The sequence below is a fragment of the Camelus dromedarius genome, chromosome 5, assembly GCF_036321535.1.
Source record: "Camelus dromedarius isolate mCamDro1 chromosome 5, mCamDro1.pat, whole genome shotgun sequence".
Classification (NCBI taxonomy): domain Eukaryota; kingdom Metazoa; phylum Chordata; class Mammalia; order Artiodactyla; family Camelidae; genus Camelus; species Camelus dromedarius.
The window spans coordinates 10,719,646-10,737,608 of NC_087440.1; the positions used below are offsets into that span (position 1 = coordinate 10,719,646).

The window sequence follows — 17,963 nt, forward strand, 5'->3', positions numbered from 1 at the left end:
GTCTAAAAAACAACCTAAATTCTACAGAATGTAATCACATTCACAAAAAGTTTGATTTCATACCTTAGTTTCTGAATGTAAATGAACTGTCCCTTCAGACAATAATGGACCTCTACAGATAAAAAATAAAGATCATATTAATAAAAGGTGATATAAACTGAGACATAACAAAACTCAACAGCAATTATGTTTGGAAGGAAAAATACATAACTATCAAATAGACTTCACTATAATTCTAATTACACATATGTTAATTTATTTTGAATGTGTCACAAACCAGAAAAGTGCTTTGATTACATAATTTGCCTTTGAGAAGATATACTATAACGCCAATATTTTTGTAGGAAAATGTAGCACTAATTTTAACGAATGGTAATCATAGGGAATGATTATTGGCTACACACAGGGATCTATTTTACAAAATGATTCACCACATGGCTTTTTATTGAGGCTACTCAAATGTTATCCTTTGTCTTATGCATTTAAACACTTGGTCAGTGTGTGTTTTCCCCATCACATTACGAACTCCGTAAGAGTAGGAACCATGTCTGCCTTGTTCACTGCTCTATGCTTAGTACTTGGCATAGTACCTGGCACACAGCTCTTAAATTGGCACTAAATAAATATTTGCTAAATATATAAGCACATCTAAAACACAATTCACTTTTATGCAAAAAGTTTTCAAAATACGTTTGTAGTTTAAAACAAGGAATGTTTATGGGGGTCTGCACTGTCCACAGCTGCTTTCACACTACAACAACCAAGTTGTAGTTGCAATGAAGACTGCAGAGCCCACAAATCCAAAAATACTCACCATCTGGTTCTTTATAGGAAAAGCCTGCCTACCCCTGGTCAATTTTCTAGATCATCCCCAACACATGTATTAATATTTCTAAATATCTACCACGTCAGTCCATAATCTATCATTCCTTTGGGGGAAAAAAAATCCAAAAACTCTATCATATGCACTGAGAATTCCTAACCAAAGTAGAGAACATAAAAACAAAATTACTTTCCATCAGATGCCACCTATGCCTACTAGATATACATAGGGTTTTTTTTTTCAATATTAAACACAAAGATACATTTAAGATAGGTATTAAATACAGCCTCTTAAAGAACTACAAATCACTCTGGGAGGGAAAAAGAGGCTTTCAATATGTCTTAAAATTACTGAGACTAAAGAATCATTGTCACATATGACAAGTTTCCAAATTTTACACACATTTTAAGTGTCCTCTTTAATCACACTCATCTTAAATTAATATTTGCCATTTCCTTACATTTTCTGCATCTTCCATCTCCCCCCACCCACCACCATCTACACATCCATACCAACAGACATTTAACAGTTCTGTCTCCCTCAGGTTTAGCAGAGTGCTATTACTTTGTTAGTGTATTTCCATGAAAAATGAACTAAAACACAGTATTCAGATTATTTTTGTTAAACTTCTCCATGGAAGTTTGTAATATGATTAAAATAATTTGTATGGTAAACCTTGCTTCCAGCAGACTGAAGGACACTTATGCTGTACTATCGAGAAACTGAAGCCTGGTTTCCCTATTATATTCCTAGAGTAACCCTGGATGTTGAAGACCTATTTCAATAAATACTGCCTGACTATAATCACTTAGGTCAATTATCATTGTTCCATCTTAAAATGGACTGTCTCTTTACAGGATTACCTTCCATCTTCAGCAATTCCCAATAGTCAAGTGCCATGTTTTACATGGTAAAAGCCATCTGTTCAAACAGTAACATTTAAAAAAAAAAAAAAAAAAAAAGGCCACCGGGTCTAGGTAAACAGAGGTGTCATCACCATTTTGCACTTAAGAAAAATTTAGTAAAAGAAAATCAACAGATTTATTTCCATGCTTGTAAAATCAGTCTCTCACTTGCTTCAACAGAAACCAGGGATTAGCAGTTGTTACCATCATTTCAATCTTTTTGTTTACTGAATACAAAGCAACACATGAGGCATTAACTCCTTGGGAGGAGGACCTGGTCTGTTCACTCACCATTGTACCACCAGTACACTACTGTGTTCAAAATTTATTTTGACCTGGCACTAATAGTACTCAAAAAAATTTTTTTTTCAGGTTTACTGAGATAATAATTTACACATAGTAAAATAAATCCTTTTTAAGTGTACATTTCTATAAATTTTTACTAACTTATATGGTCCTGTAACCACCACAACAACCAAGACAGAGAATATTTCCATCATCCCAAAAAATTCCCTTCTGCCCCTCTGTAGTTAATCCCTCCCCCCAAGTCCCACAAAACCACTAATCCAATTACTGTCCCTCTAGTTTTACCTTTTCCAGAATGTCAAATAAATGAAATCATACAGGATATATATTATCAATCTGGCTTCTTTCACTCAGCATCTCTGTGGTTGCTGTATCAGTAGTTTATTGCTTTTAATTGCCAAGTAGTGTTCAGGTGCATGGATATACCATAATTTGTTTATCCATTCACCATTTGATGAATGTTTGAGTTGTTCTCAATTTTTGGCAATTAGGAATAAAACTGCTAGAAACACTTGCATGCAGGTTTTTGTTTGGACTTATGTCTTTATTTTTCTTGGGTATACAGCTGGAGGGAAATTGCTGGATTGTATGCAATAATTGTTTTTGAGTAAGTGAATAATGTCCCAATGTTTCAAATATGAGTCAAATATACTGCCACTTAAGTAACATTTCTTTTTGTTTCCAAGGCCTCTAAGGTGTTTAAACATTATACTCTCTTAGGGGTGTGCAACTCTCACAGGCTGCTTCATCTTAGAAGACTGAGAGGACTAATAGCTATTTTAAGATTTAAACAATCACAAACTGTTTTAGTCCATTACTCTTAAAGTTTCTTTGTTGATACAACTCTCTCAAAAATTCCTGGGTTTCTTACATATTGATTCCAATCAGTTCCATGTGCCATTAACACACTCAAGAGTTCTTTTCAAGACTGTTTACTCTGAACACCTCTCCTTCTCCCTCCTTCTCCCCAAAAAACCTCCATTTAAAAATGGATTACTCTGAGGCTGTCAGGCCTCCATGAGGAGACTTACCTTTAGTTAGATCTTCGCCTTAAGCCATTGTACCCAACTGGATAGTTTCACAAGGTGCCATTTAATATGATCCTTGGCCCGAAAAGCCTTAACCCATTGGAAAGTTTTATCAGTAGTTGTGAAGACTACCTTTAGTCTGATCTTTGCCTCAAGGATGAGCTTTAACAGGCTTTTGTTCCTCAAACATTTTATCGATTTTATCTCATAATTTTTGAGGTCTAAAAGCAGCTAACTCTACAAAACAAGGTAATCAAGACAGTGCGATACTGGCCTAAGAACTGATACACAGATCAGCAGAATAGAACTAAGAGTCCAAAAATAAAAACATGTCATAAACCTCTAGTCAGGTGATTTCTGACAAGGGTGCCAAGACCATTCAATGGAGGAAAGAATAGTCTTTCAAATAAATGATGCTGAGACAAATATCCACATGCCAAAGAATGAAGGTTGACACTTATCTCATACATACAAAAAAATTAACTCAAATCAGATCAAAGACCTGATGTAATGTAAGAGCTAAAACTATAAAACTCTTAGAAGAAAACAGAGGTAAATCTTAAATGACCCTGGATTTAGCAACGGATTCTTAGATTTGAATGACTCCAAAAGCACAGGTAACAAAAGAAAAAACAAAAAGGTAAATTAGACCTCATCAAAATTAGAAGCAGATGACTTTTCCAATATTACATGGTCTCTAATTCCTAGAATTTCCACATTCTTTTTCATTTTTGCTTCCAGACAATTCTTTCCCAAGCTTGTCTCTTTCTTGTAATACCATGCTAAATACAGCTAATATTAACAGCACATACTACTAACACTGTTTTCCAACCTCTTCCCCTAGAGTTCATCAGACATCTGTTCAACCTTCTAATTTATGAAAGGTGACAGTCTTACTGAATTTATTGCCACTACAGAACAATATTCCTCTATCTTTCCAGCCTCCAAATCAGTTTCTTTGCTGGTACCACCTAACTACTAAGCTAAAGCCACACTTCTGGACTATTTGTTATACAGCACCTGACTCTCAGTACCAATTGCTATATTAGTTAAGATAGGCTAGGATATTAACCCCCAAATCTCAATGGCTTAACACACTCAAAACAACAGAGAGGGAGAGAGGGTCCTTTTTCCCACATGTTCTGCATGAGTACACAGTCTACCAGTGGGAGGCTTCACCAACTAAATTTTCACTTATCGTGGCAGAGGAAGAGGCAGCGAGAGTTTCAAGCTGACTCTGCTTAGACTTGGAAGAGAGTAATCTGACTTCTGTCATAGCAACAGACAAGAAGATTTGGTGATCACCAATGCCTCTGCTATAAGATTTTGTAGTTTTATTCAAACAGAGCCTGTTCTTGTCCTGTTAAATTTATTCCTAAGTATTTTTTGGTTCCCTAATTTCTTGACGTATCTAAACTTCACAAGAAATCCAAGGGAAAAGTCATCTAATATATCTTATTTTTTACTAGTTTATTTATTTTTACCTAATCTTCACATAGAATTTTAATAGAAAAGTAATCTATTATGTGAAGACAGGTTTAGAAATCTTACCAACTGTAGTTTGGATAGCAGTAAAATCACATACCATCTATAGGTCCTTGGGCAAGCTACTGAACTTCTTTAAGCTGCAGTTTCCTCATTTTTAAAATAAAGACAGTAATATTTACTTTGAAAATTAAACAAGATAAAGTATAGGTAAAAGATTTACAGTGTGTCTGATTGGTGTAAGTCCCCAAACATTAGTATTTTATGTATTATATTATTCTTCAAATTATAGATTCCTAATACTTACATGCAAAAAGATGTTATATAATAACAGGTCCACATACACTATCCAACAAAATGGTATTCTCCCTGATTTCAAACTATAATAAAAGCTATAGTAATCACAACAGTATGGTGTTGGCATAAAAACAGAGACATAGATCAATGGAAGAGAATAAAGAGCCCAGAAATAAACGCACTCATATATGCTCAATTAATTTATGACAAAGGAGCCAAGAATATACAATGCAGAAAGGACAGTCTTTTTTTCAATAAATGGTGATAAGAAAACTGAACAGCCACATTTAAAAAAAAAGAAAACAGACCACTATCTTACACCATACACAAAAATTAACTCAAAATGGATTAAAGATTTGAATGTTAAACCTAAAACCATAAAAATTCTGCAAGAAAAACATATATGGTAAGCTCCTTGACATCAGTTTCAGTGATTTTTTTTTGGATTTGACACCAAAGACAAAGGCAACAAAAGCAAAAATAAACACATGGAACTACACCAAACTAAAAAGTTTCTGCACAGCAAAGAAAACCATCAACAAAATGAAAAGGTAACTTACTGAATGGGAGAAAATGTTTGCAACTCATATATCTGATAAAGGATTTGGATTACTGTCCAAAATATATTTTAAAAACTCACAAAACTCAATTTAAAAAAAATAATCTGATTAAATAATAGGCAAAATATCTGAAGAGATACTTTTCCAAAGAAGACACACAGATGGCCAACAGATGCATGAAAAAATACCCAACATCACTAATCATCAGAGAAATGCAAATCAAAACCACAGTGAGGTATCACCTCACACCTGTAAGAATGGCTATTATCAAAAAAACAAGGGATAACAAGAGATGGCAAGACTGCAGAGAAAAAGGGACCCTTGTACATTGTTGGGTGGAATGTAATTTGGTGCATCCACTATGAAAACAGTATGGAGGTTCCTCAAAAATTAAAAACAGAGCTATTATATGATACAGCAAACCCACTTTTGAGTATTTACCCAAAGAAAATTTAAAAAAAAACTGATTTTTTAATATATATGTACCCTGACGTTCACTGCAACATTATTTACAATGTTATTTAAAATAGATATGAAAACAATCTAAATGTACATCAACAAATTAATGGGTTAAAAAAAGTGAGATATGTACCTATATACAGGAATATTATTCAGCCATAAAAAAGAATGAAATCTTGCCATTTGTGACAACATGGATGGACCCTGAGGGCATTATGTTAAATGAAATAAGTCAGAGAAAGATAAATACTACTCGATCTCACTTATATGTGGAATCTAAAAACAAGCAAAAGCAAGCTTGCAGATACAGAGAACAGATTAGTGGTTACCAGAAGCTGATTAGTTAGGAGTAGGTGAAATGGGTGAAGGAAGTCAAAAGGTACAAACTCCCAATTATAAAATAGTCATGGGGGTGTAATGTACAGAATGGTGACTATAGTTAATAATACTGTATTGCATATTTGAAAGCTGCTAAAAGAGTAGATCTAAAAAGTCCTCACCACAAGGGAAAAAGATTCTGTAACTATTTATGGTAATGGATTAACTAGATTTATTGTAGTGATCATTTCACAATATATACAAATATTGAATCATTATACTGCATATCTAAAACTAATATAATGTATATCAATTATACCCTAATTTAAAAAAAAAATCTTCAAGCATTTATCCAGTAAAAAAAAAAAGTTTAAGGTATTTGAGAATTTAATTACTTACCTTAAACTGTAATCATCTTCCTCTTCATATGATTTAATTTGTGTTGAAATAGACTTAGATCTTTCTTCTTGCTGATCTCTCTAGTTAAATGAGTAAAGATAAGTCATATAGAAAAAACCCCACAAAACTAGGATATATTCAAGTGCCTTTCTGATCATTAATCATTTCAGAGTTGTCCAAAATTTCTATAAAATCAAGGCACAGAATTCTAAAAACTATGGTATAAAACTAAGGTCTCTGACAATGTAGTTTCACCTTTCACTCATTCTCGTTTAAGAAAGTCAATTCTAAGGGAAAATCGTAAGAATGTCAGTGCCTTTATATGATCTCATTTGACTCCTGCTTCCCAACTACATTAGAGTCTTGCATCTTGTGTAACATGCAAAGGAAATCAGTAAGAATTGAAAACATAAATCTATTTAACCGGTAGAAAAACTTGTCTCAAATCAAGCAAACTTCAACATTAAGAAGACCACATAGAAATGAAAGTGCTAAAAATGAAGCACCAAGATTGAAAGCTTTTGGATATATCAAGAAATGAAAGTGAGAAAACAAAAATTCAATGTGGCAAAAGTTATATCCATTTGAGGACTCTGAGCAGAATACATGATGAATCCCTCATTCTACTCCAGTACTGGGTTTCTCTGTTCAAATATTTCCCTGCTCTTTGGACAATGACAAAAACTAAAAGATGTAATAAATATATTTATTTTTTGGTAAAATACATAATTACAAATGCAACTAGCAAAGTCTGTAACTATTATCTAAATATATTACCTGAAAGGTTATACGTTTCTCATTCCTAACGTAACAAACAATGATGGATGTGTATAAGGCATTAAAATAAAATACTGCTTACCCTTTCCTGCCTACATCAACTCCAAAGTGGGGTGGGGTGTGATTTAAATGAAAGATAATTATAATTAAATTAGACTAAAAACTGAAAACAGTTTGAAAGCAACCACTTTATTCCTCTAAGGAATACTACTATATCCTATCAATAGTGGGAATGCTGACATTTAAGGAGGAACGCTTAAAATAGGAATAACCACTTTAGTAGTCAGAATGGGGCAAAACATGCTTATATTGTCTAGTGAGATAACCTCACTACATTTTTCCTGACTATAAATCTGATTGTGTTCTAGCCCTAAGAATTTGAGTTTTATCCAACTGCTGAGTTTAAGAAACAAATTACCATCTGAGTGTTAGTGATAATTGTTATCTTTTATTCAACCTGTGTCTGGAGACCATTTCATTTCTTCTCTTACTGAATTACCAGTACTAATTCTATATAGCTATCCTCAAATATTAATCTTAAAATAGGAGGAAATACTATTAAATATTAATGTCCTTATTAATAAGATCATTGGAATATCTAAATGGAAAACACTTTCAGTGGCTTTTAGAAAATGTGTGCTTATCAAAAACATATACATGCACATATACACATATCTATGCATATATTGATGTTCAATTTATGATAATTCGCTGAGCAGAAAATTTATGCTTTGGGCACTTTTTTGTATGAATGTTATACATCAAAATAAAAACTAAAAAAACTAGTATTTACATAGAACTACTAATAATTGTACATTTACTTACTATTACTTCCTCGGCTTGTCGAACAAGATCAGCCGTTTTTGCCTCTAATTCTGCATTTAAACGCCTAAAAGCAGAAAAAAATTTAGTAATTGGAATATACTGAAGACTGCAACATAAAAGAAAAAGTAATTACATTTCTGTGACTACACTTAGTGAACCAGCAAATGCCAAAACATACACATGATATTTTTATTCTAAAATTAACATAACTAGAGTTAGCATAATTAGAAAACTTAACTCCAAATCCCCATGATTCCTTCTTCTTTGTGGTGGAAATTCAATAGTGTAACTCCTAGCCTGTCTCTGGCCCTTCAGGTGGAATGACTTATTTGGGAAGAATAAACTGGGTGGGTTCAACTCAGTTCCACTCTCCATCTTCTTGGGATCAACTCCTACTGAGAACAGGAGTGGGGCAGAGCTGGGGAGAGGCCTGTTTTCATCTGGGGTTCCTGTGACTGGGGAGGTAAATCCGGGGTTTAGTGAGCAGACCTGAAGTGGCTCACACCTTGGCTAGACACTTCAATATCAGTTTCATCAGAAATAGAGGTGATTATTTTTAGCTTTACCTAGCAGTCCTTTTCTTTTTCATTCTATTTGGAAACTAGCAAAGAAAGGAAATACTATTTGGCCCCACTACAACTGTAAGAATGGTAATGCCATTGAAGGAAACTGTTTTTAAAGGAAAAACTGTTCATAATCCTACCACCATATCCAATTTTTATTTTTAATATTCCCTTCTAATTTTCATCTGCAGTATATACACAATTTTGTACTATTTTCCATAATATAGATAGAATATGTTTATCTCTATACAGTCTTTATAATTAATGCCTTCAATGGCAATGAAATATTCTAATAAGTTGAAATTAAGATAATATACTAAATTGTTCCTCTTGTTAGTTCAACTCCCCTTCTCAGTTTCAAAAGTTAACACTTTAATAAACATCTTCAAAAGCATATATCTTTTTAATTCTACTCACAGGTCACATTTCTAGACCTTCGAGGCCCTTCTTAAGTTTTATAGAGAAAATATACTAAGAAATTTTTAAAATCAGGTATCTTGTTTGTTTTTTTACATATGTGATTCAGAAGTAACACAAACCAGTGATGACCACCCTCAACTCCCAGGAAGAGAAAAAGCAGTATGATATCCCTTCTTAAAACTACCTGATTTTTCAAGAAATATTTTGATATCTTAGAATGAGTTAATCAAAAGAAAAATATCTAACAAAGACTTAAAGTTGTATTTAAGATGCCTTTACCTGATTTTTCACATTTTCCTAATAAGAACCATTGGAATTTTCTGGACAATATAGCAAATACTGAGATAACTCAAAAGGCTATTTTTCTCTTCCAAACCCATAGAAATGCTGGATAAAATGTAATGGAGGAAATACTGTTAAAGTCAAATCTCAGGCGAGGAAAACACCCTGGCACTAAAAATAAAGCAGCAACTCAAAATGAGAGCAGTAAACAGGAACAGAAGCCAAAACAGCTCAACAGCTAGAAACTGACGCACATGAGAGCATCATGAAGGGCTACACCTGCGAACCACAGACGACAAAAACACTAACCGTAACCTTAGGTGAACGGAAATGAAACTAGAGCCACGAAGGGAAAAGATTCTCTTGTGAGTAATTAGAGCACACAAGACTGCAGTGCAAGTTCATCTTACCAGATGGTTTAGGGACCCTATGACAAAACTTTAATATAGAAAAGTTGGCTGAGAGCCAGTGAAAACTCTAATCAACCAATAAAGTTAAATACAAAACCACCCTTAGGGACATTTACTCATCTAGAACATATGAACTCTCTCAGAAAGCAAATTCTGCTAAAGATGACTTCACAAAGGTAACAAATTGCATTAAGAAACAAGTCCCCAAGAGGGAAAATCAGCAGATGTAACAAAATTTGTACCCTAAGAACAGAGGATAATAAAACAATCTGAGAAAGAATTTTAAATAACATTTTTCTTTTAAAAAAAAAGACAATAAAAACAATTATACAACAACCAAGCATTCTAGACACATATTCAAAGAACACTGAATTTGGAAAAGAACCAAATAGAAATTACACAAATGAAAGCAGTCACTGAAATTAAAAAATCAACTCACTGGGTAAATTGAACTACAGAATGAACTGAAGAAGGAAATGAATGAATTAGAAGATAAATATGAGGAAATCACCTTCAAGGAGGCACAAAGAAACAGAAAGATAAAAATACAAAAGAGAGGTTAACATCCATTGAAGACAGACCATATGACAAAGACAGACTTATATCTACCTAATAGACACGGCAGAAGGAAATCCCAGAGGAGGAGGAAATGTCAATATTTGAAGAGATGTGCTGTGTATAGCCTGAAGCAGGGAGTGTGAAACCTCCATCTCTCTTCTTTCCAAAATTGTTTTGGTTATTCAGGGTCTTCTGTGTTTCCATGCAAATTTTAAAATTACTTGTTCTAGTTCTGTGAAAAATGCCATTGGTATTCTGATAGGGATCACCATGAATCTGTAGACTGCCTTGGGTAGTATGGTCATTTTAACAATATTAATTCTACTAATCCATGAAGTCTTTCTTTTTGTGTCATCTTCAAATTCTTTCATCGGTGTCTTACAGTTTTCTGAGTACAGGTCCTTTACGTCCTTAGATTTATTCCTAGGTATTTTTATTCTTTTTTATGCAAAAATATACAATGGGGAAAGATGGTCTCTTCAATAAGTGGTGCTGTGAAGACTGGACGGCTCCAAGTAAAGAATGAAATCACAATATTTTCTCACATCATATACAAAAATAAACTCAAAATGGATTAAAGACTGAAAACCATAAAACTCCAGAAAAAAACATAAGCAGGACACTCTAAGACACAAATCACAGCAATATTTTTTGTATCTATCTTCTAAGGCAAAGGAAACAAAAAAACAAAATGGACCTAATTAAACTTAAAGGCTTTTGCAGAGAAAAGGAAACCAATGACAAAATGAAAAACAATCTACTGAATGGAAGAAAATATTTGCAAATGATATAACCAACAAGAGTTTAATATCCAAACATATATCACAGTTCATACAATTCAGTGTCAAAAACCCCCAAACAACCCAATTTAATAATGGGTAGAAGATGTGAATAGACATTTATCCAAAGAAGACATACAGATGGCCAACAGGCACATGAACAGATACTCAAGATTGTTAATCATCAGAGAAATGAAAATCAAAATTACAGTAAGACATCACCTCACAGCTGTCAGAATGGTCATCATCAAAAAGACAACAAACAACAAATGTGGCAAGGATGGGGAGGAAAGGGGCCCTTGTATACTCTTCGTAGGAATGTAAATTGGTACAGTCACTGTGGAAAACAGTATGGCAGTTTCTCAAAAACTAAAGACAGAACTCCAATGTGACCCAGTAATCTCACTGTTGGGTAGATAGACAAAGAAAACAAAGACACTAATTCAAAAAGATACATGTACCACAATGTTCATGTATTATTTACAATACCTAAGACATGGAAACAACATGTATCCACCAACAGATGAATGGATAAGATGTGATCTATAAAAACAGATATATAAAATATAATAAAAATATATATACACACTTACACACACAAAATGGAATACCATTCAGCCATTAAAAAAGAATGAAATTTTGCCATCTGCAACAACATGAATGTACTTGGAACGTATTATGCTTAGCGAAATAAGTCAGACAGAGAAAGACAAATACTGTGTATTATCACCTATATGTGGAATCTAAAAATACAACAAACTAGTAAGTTTAACAATACAGAAACAGACCCACATATATAGAAAACAAACTAGTGGTTACCAATGGAGACAGGGAAGGAGAGAGAGACAAGATAGGGACAGAGGATTAAGAGGTAAAAACTGCTATGCATAAAATAAATAAGCTACAAGGATATATTTCTAGCACAGGAAATATACATAATATTTTGTAATAATTTTAAATGGAGTATAATTAATAAACATTTTGTATCACTGTTATACACCTGAAACTAATATTATAAATCAAGTATACCTCAATAAACAGGAGAAAGATGACAAATACGTGAAGTTTCAAGAATATACCAAGAGACATAAAACAAAGACAATATGATGTTTTTAAAAAAGAGATAATGCTAATGCTGAGAATCTTCCAGAAATGAAGATATGACGGATCTCAAGCAAAATTAAGAAAAATTTACACCTGTACATATCATAGCAGAACTGCAGAACTTCAAAGACAAGGAAAATGTTCTTTAAATTACCAAAGCAAATATTTAAAAACAAGAGAGAAAAATATTCTACCTTCATGACTAAGAAGCTGACAGTAGATGGCTCAACAACTGGCAATGGGCAATGGGCAATGAAACAGTATTTTTAATGGACTGTCGGTGAGGGAAAACTAGCTACTTGGAATTCTATATTCAGCTAAACTGTATCTGAAGATTAAGTGCAAAGTAACAAAAATTTCAGATGGGACTGGAGAATTTAAGACAGATTTTTACAGAGAGAAACAATGAATGGTCTATGCTGCAGTAAGAGGAAACTGAACTTAGAAAAAAAAGAATCATAATACAAAGAAACGAGAAAACATGGTAATAAATCAGCACAGAATATACAAATGATAGGTAGAGGGTATTCAAAACAAAGAGGAAATAAGTATTATCTAACTTGGCAGACTACAGAAACCAAATTAAAGCATTCCAAGGTCTCTCCAAACTAGTAAAGGAAAAATAAAGACAACAAAAACTCATTCAACCAACAGAAGACAGAAAAGAAACAAAGAAAAGGCATATTATGGAAAACAAAAAATAAGAAGGCCAAAACAACTTCATATTAATAAACAAAATAATATAAATTCACTTATTATCAGAGAGGATATAAAAGGAATGTTCTTAATAAAGCTAAATGATATTAAAGGTTTGAAAATAAAGGAATGAAAATAGATATAAAGATATTACATAATAATGAAAGGAATTATTCATCTAGAGGATTTATATAAATCAAACAATGTAGCCCCCCAAAATGGACACACTTACAGAATTTTTAAAATTATGATTATAGTTGATTTTAGTACACCTCTAACAGAAACCAATACAATTAGTATGAAAAAATGGGGAGGAAACCAACGTTATGAACAGCAAAATTAGCTTGATCTAAGATACTAGTCAACAAATAGATTTTCTATCAAAGAACACACAGAATATTTACAAAAATTTAACAAGTACCTGGTCACAACTAAGTTTCAATACATTTTTGAAAATAAATATTATATATAGTCTCGGACCATACTGCAATTAAAAATGAATTTTAAAACAACAAAAATAAAATAAACAAGCAAATATATGCTTGGGAACTACCAAAAACACATTCCTAAAATAATCACTATGAAAATCATAAAACATTTAAAACTAAATAACCACAAAAGAAATACATACCAAAACAGGTGCTTAAATACTGATAAGCTGTACTTCGAAAGAAATATACAGAAATTAAATGTATTTCTTAAAAAATAAAAAGATATATATCAAAAAGAAAAAATTAGTCCATCACAATTAGAAGAGATAGAAATTATAAAGATATGACTGATGAAAAAATTTTTAAACCACACATATTAGCAGAAAATAACTCTTTGAAAAGACCAGTAAAATATATACAGCAAGACAGAAAGTCCCCAAAAGAAGGTTTGTGTATGATAGAGAGAGAGTCAAGACTTGAAACGTAAGAGTATAACTAGAATAAATGTATGCTAACACATTTTATAACATACACAAAGTGGACCCTTTTCTTTCTAAAAAAGTAGCAAATCACCAAAATTTACTCTGGAAGCAATAATTATTAAAGAAAGTGAATTGACAGGCCAAAAAAAAAAACAAACAAAACCCAGTTTCACAATTTTAATCAATGGACAAGTGATTTCTGATTACAAGCAGCTTCCAAGAACAGAATAAAACAAAAAAGGAAAACTATTCAGCTTATTTTATGTGGCTAGGATAATGCTGGTATCAAAATCAGAAAGAACTGGAAAAAAAAAGTGTTAGATCAATTTCACTTTTGTTGCATGGATGAAAAAAAAAAAAAAACCCTATGTAAAATTAAAGCAAGTCCAGCTGTCTTTAAAAGAAAACTGAAAATCTGCTTTTGTAGTTCAGTATTTTAAAACATTAAACAAGGGGGTGAAAAAATGTCATCACCCAAGTTAATCTGGGGGAAAAAAGTTTTGATATGATTTAACATTATTTCAAAATATGAATTGAGGGTATAATATTGCAAGTCAACTATGCTTCAATTAAAAAAAAAGAGACTGTGGCCTTAAGCCTGATTAAAAAAAAAAATCTACCAAAACTCTATAGCAAACTTTAAATGTAGTAATAAGTTATTAAAAGTGGGCTCCTTAAAATCATAACCAAGATATGGATGCTAATCATCATTTTTTCTATTCCGTATTGCACTGGAAGTTCTAACCAGATCAAGAAAAAAATATGCACAAAAAATTGTAAAGGGACAAAACTATCATAATTTGCATGTGATAAAACTGTCTATCAAAAACCCAAGGGACTCTACAGAATAAGTTCAGCAGAGCTAAAAATCTGTATCTATATAAATACAAATATAGGATCAACATACAAAAATCAGTAATTTTTCTATACATCTAGCCAATTAGAAAATGCAGTAAGCAAAAAAGCCATTCATTATAGCAACAAAAACCATAAGGTACCTTAAGAAATTACATATGCAAGGCTTTTATGTAGTAATATGATTGAAACAATATCCACATGTGCTTAACATCAAGACAACATGTGGCAAAACACTATTATGAACTGATATTCTCGCCTCTAAGAATGGCCAGACATTTTACTCTTGTGCATAGTGATCTACAAACTTCAAGCAGAGCCCAAGAGCTACTCTGTTCAAATGCCTCAGATTTGCACACCTCAGAATACACCTAACAGAACGAGTAACAACTGGGAGCCTTTCCCACAAAACCACTTTTGCTAAAATAGATTAGCTCCTGTAGAAATCTGACTTTAAGCAGGATCATATCCTTAATGACACAGGAGGGTCAAGTGCAGACCCTTAAATAATCAAACGAATTAACCTAACCAATGCATGTATTTAGTGCTATCTGGTGTAGGGTAATGAAAGTAACTGTTCTGAATTGAACACAGCTGATTCAGAACTGTTATGAACAACAGACCTGTTGCTTAAGTACACTCTTTACCTGGAGTAATAGGCCCATTTCACCAAGCAGAGGAAGACTATCTTTCCACAGGCTATGGCAAGTTGGCGTGTGTCTAGCTTATCTAAAGACAATACACGTCAGTTTTAACTTTACATATGTTTTAATTTTAAGCACAGATCATATGGTAGTTCTGTATTTAACCATTTGAAGAATTGTCACGAGGTTTTCCAAATTTTAATTAACTTAAACTAAAAAGGAGTGAATTGTTAAAATATATATATTTTTTTGGTAAGGGTATATATAATGGCAAATAAACGACATGGTCTCCAACTCTGGAACTCACAGTCCAGTGAAGGAAACAGACAAAAAGTAAACTAATAAATGAATTGATTATGACAAGTTATGCTACCTGCAAATAAAAGTTAATCAAACAGAAAAAAAAGAAGAATGAGGAGCTTACTTAGCATGGTCAAGGAATGCCACTCTGGTAGGCAAAAAGGAGAGAGGACAAGATCAAACAGGAGGCAGCAGCTAGATCTGACAGAGGTTTTAAAGTGCAATCTGAAACCACCGCCAAGTTTTAGGCAAGGGAGTTACAAGATCAAATTAAAAGATATCTCTGGCATCTGTGTGAAAACTGGGGGATGAAAAGTGGAGTGGTCCAAGAATAAATGCACGTGTTGTGAGGGTAGTTGTAATTACACTGAGAGCCGATAAGGAAAGAAAACCTCCTCCCAACCCCACCAAATGTAAATGAGAACGGTAATTCCAATTATCTTGAAATACACGCTTTCAATTTCGAAATCAAACCTAAAAGAAATTCTAAAACGTAAACTCTAGGAACCTGAAACCAAGTGGAATTCCTTAAACTAGAAACTCAACTATTCATGGCAATTCCTGCTATCCGAACCACTTATAGCAGTTATCATCTTGCGGACGAACTCGTTTGCTTGGGTTAAATTTTCTCCCACTTCCAAAACCTACTAGGACTCCGGCGAGTTCAAGTTAAAAAGATAAAGAAGGGCAAGGGAACGGGATGATGAGAAGAAAATGTTGGACAGTGAGCGGTCCCAAAGATCCAGTCAGTCACCAGGAAAAGTACTTGTAAGCAGCTCATTCACGTGAAAGAAACAAAGGAGAAGCTGAACCGCCGAGTTTCTTACTTATATTCTTCCTCCTTGGCGAGGAGGTCCCGACGAAGTGTAGCAGGTTGCTGAACGCGTGGCGGGAGCGGAGTCCCTGAAACGCTCCGACTCTATAAAAGAGACAAACACTTTCAGACTCAGGGTTGAACGGGGTTCGGCGTCTTCGGGCCCGCCCGGTACCGAGCCGCTACCCAGAAATGCAGAGTTGAACAGACCCTGAGGCCAATACTTCGCCCCGCCATCTTTCGCCTCCACGACGCCGTTACCGAGGCGACGACGCCTCTTCCCGCGAGAGTTACCACAACTCGGGCAGCCTCCTGGGAAAGATTCTGACCACGCCCCCTCCCTTGGTAGCGAACAGCGAGAGGCTGGGGCGGAGCTGAGAGCCGCGGGGTGGGCGCTGCAGTCAGCCCCTCCGTGGTTAGTGCTAACTAGTAACACCTGTCCTGCTTCAGGAACCGAATAGGCCAGTATAGTGCGCTGAGTTATCAATTCTTAAGTTGGCGATGGAGGAGTTTTCCACGAAGGAAGACAGGTTCTTTTCTATACTCAGGAGGAAGCAAGCTAGTAAAGACCCTACTCTGTTGTGGTTTTCAAAACTTAGTGGCCAATTTTACCTCCACCTGTTTTGTTTAAAGGAATTCCAAGTTCTGGTTTCCCACACTTACTTATAGCATGGTTATGAGCTCAGGCTCTCAAGTCGTTTGCCTAAGTTCACGTGCTGGGTCTGCCACTTACTAGCTTGGGCAAATCACTCTATTTCACCCGTAGAGTGGGAGTACTACTCCCATTCTAGTAACTCACAGAGTTACTATGAGGAGTAAACGGCTTGGGGTGGGAGGAGTGTACTGCTCAGTGGTAGAGTGCGTGCTTAGCATGCAGAAGGCTCTGGGTTCGATCCCCAGTACTGTCATCTTTAAAAAAAAACAACTGATTACTACCATCCCCCACAAAAAAAAACAGTAAGGAGTCAATGAATTTGTGTTGAGTTGTGCCTGAAACAGTAAGCAGTCAAAAATTCCAGTTTTTCTGTCATATACTTGGGAGTCCAGAAATAAACCTTCACATTTGTGGTCAACTGGTCTTCAGCAAGGTTGCCAAGACCATTAAACGGATAAAGAATAGTCTTCTCAATAAATAGTACTGGGATAAGTGGATGTACACATATAAACAAATGAAGTTGGACCCTTATCTCACACCATGTACAAAAATCAACTCAGATTGGATCAAAGACCCAAACTTAAGAGCTAAAACTATAAAGCTCTTCAAAGAAAACATAGATATAAATATTCATCACCTTAAAGATGATGATTTCTTAGAAATGGCAACAAAAGAAAAATCAATAAACTAGACATAATCAAAATTAAAAACACTTCTTTTTAAAGGATACCATAAATAAAGTAAAAAGACAAATCACAGAAAGGAAAAGTTTTGCAAATCTTACGTTT

General features: G+C 34.1%; 1 protein-coding gene across 4 annotated transcripts in view; it reads right to left on the minus strand.

Moving 5' to 3' along the window:
• The window catches only part of TEX9 (testis expressed 9), a 72,138-nt gene extending 55,347 nt beyond the window's left edge, over window positions 1-16,791 (minus strand). Inside the window, exons 1-5 of one of the 4 annotated variants that reach the window (XM_064485571.1) lie at window positions 16,731-16,791; window positions 16,534-16,625; window positions 8,183-8,246; window positions 6,581-6,660; window positions 64-112 (exon numbers count right to left, since the gene is read on the minus strand). In XM_064485571.1, coding sequence (XP_064341641.1) covers window positions 64-112; window positions 6,581-6,660; window positions 8,183-8,246; window positions 16,534-16,625; window positions 16,731-16,757 — 312 coding nt within the window. In that variant the 5' untranslated portion in view covers window positions 16,758-16,791. The remainder of the gene's footprint in view (window positions 1-63; window positions 113-6,580; window positions 6,661-8,182; window positions 8,247-16,533; window positions 16,626-16,730) is intronic. The other 3 variants (XM_010979578.3, XM_064485572.1, XM_064485573.1) reach the window with 3 other exon arrangements.
• Window positions 16,792-17,963: the final 1,172 nt, after the last annotated feature.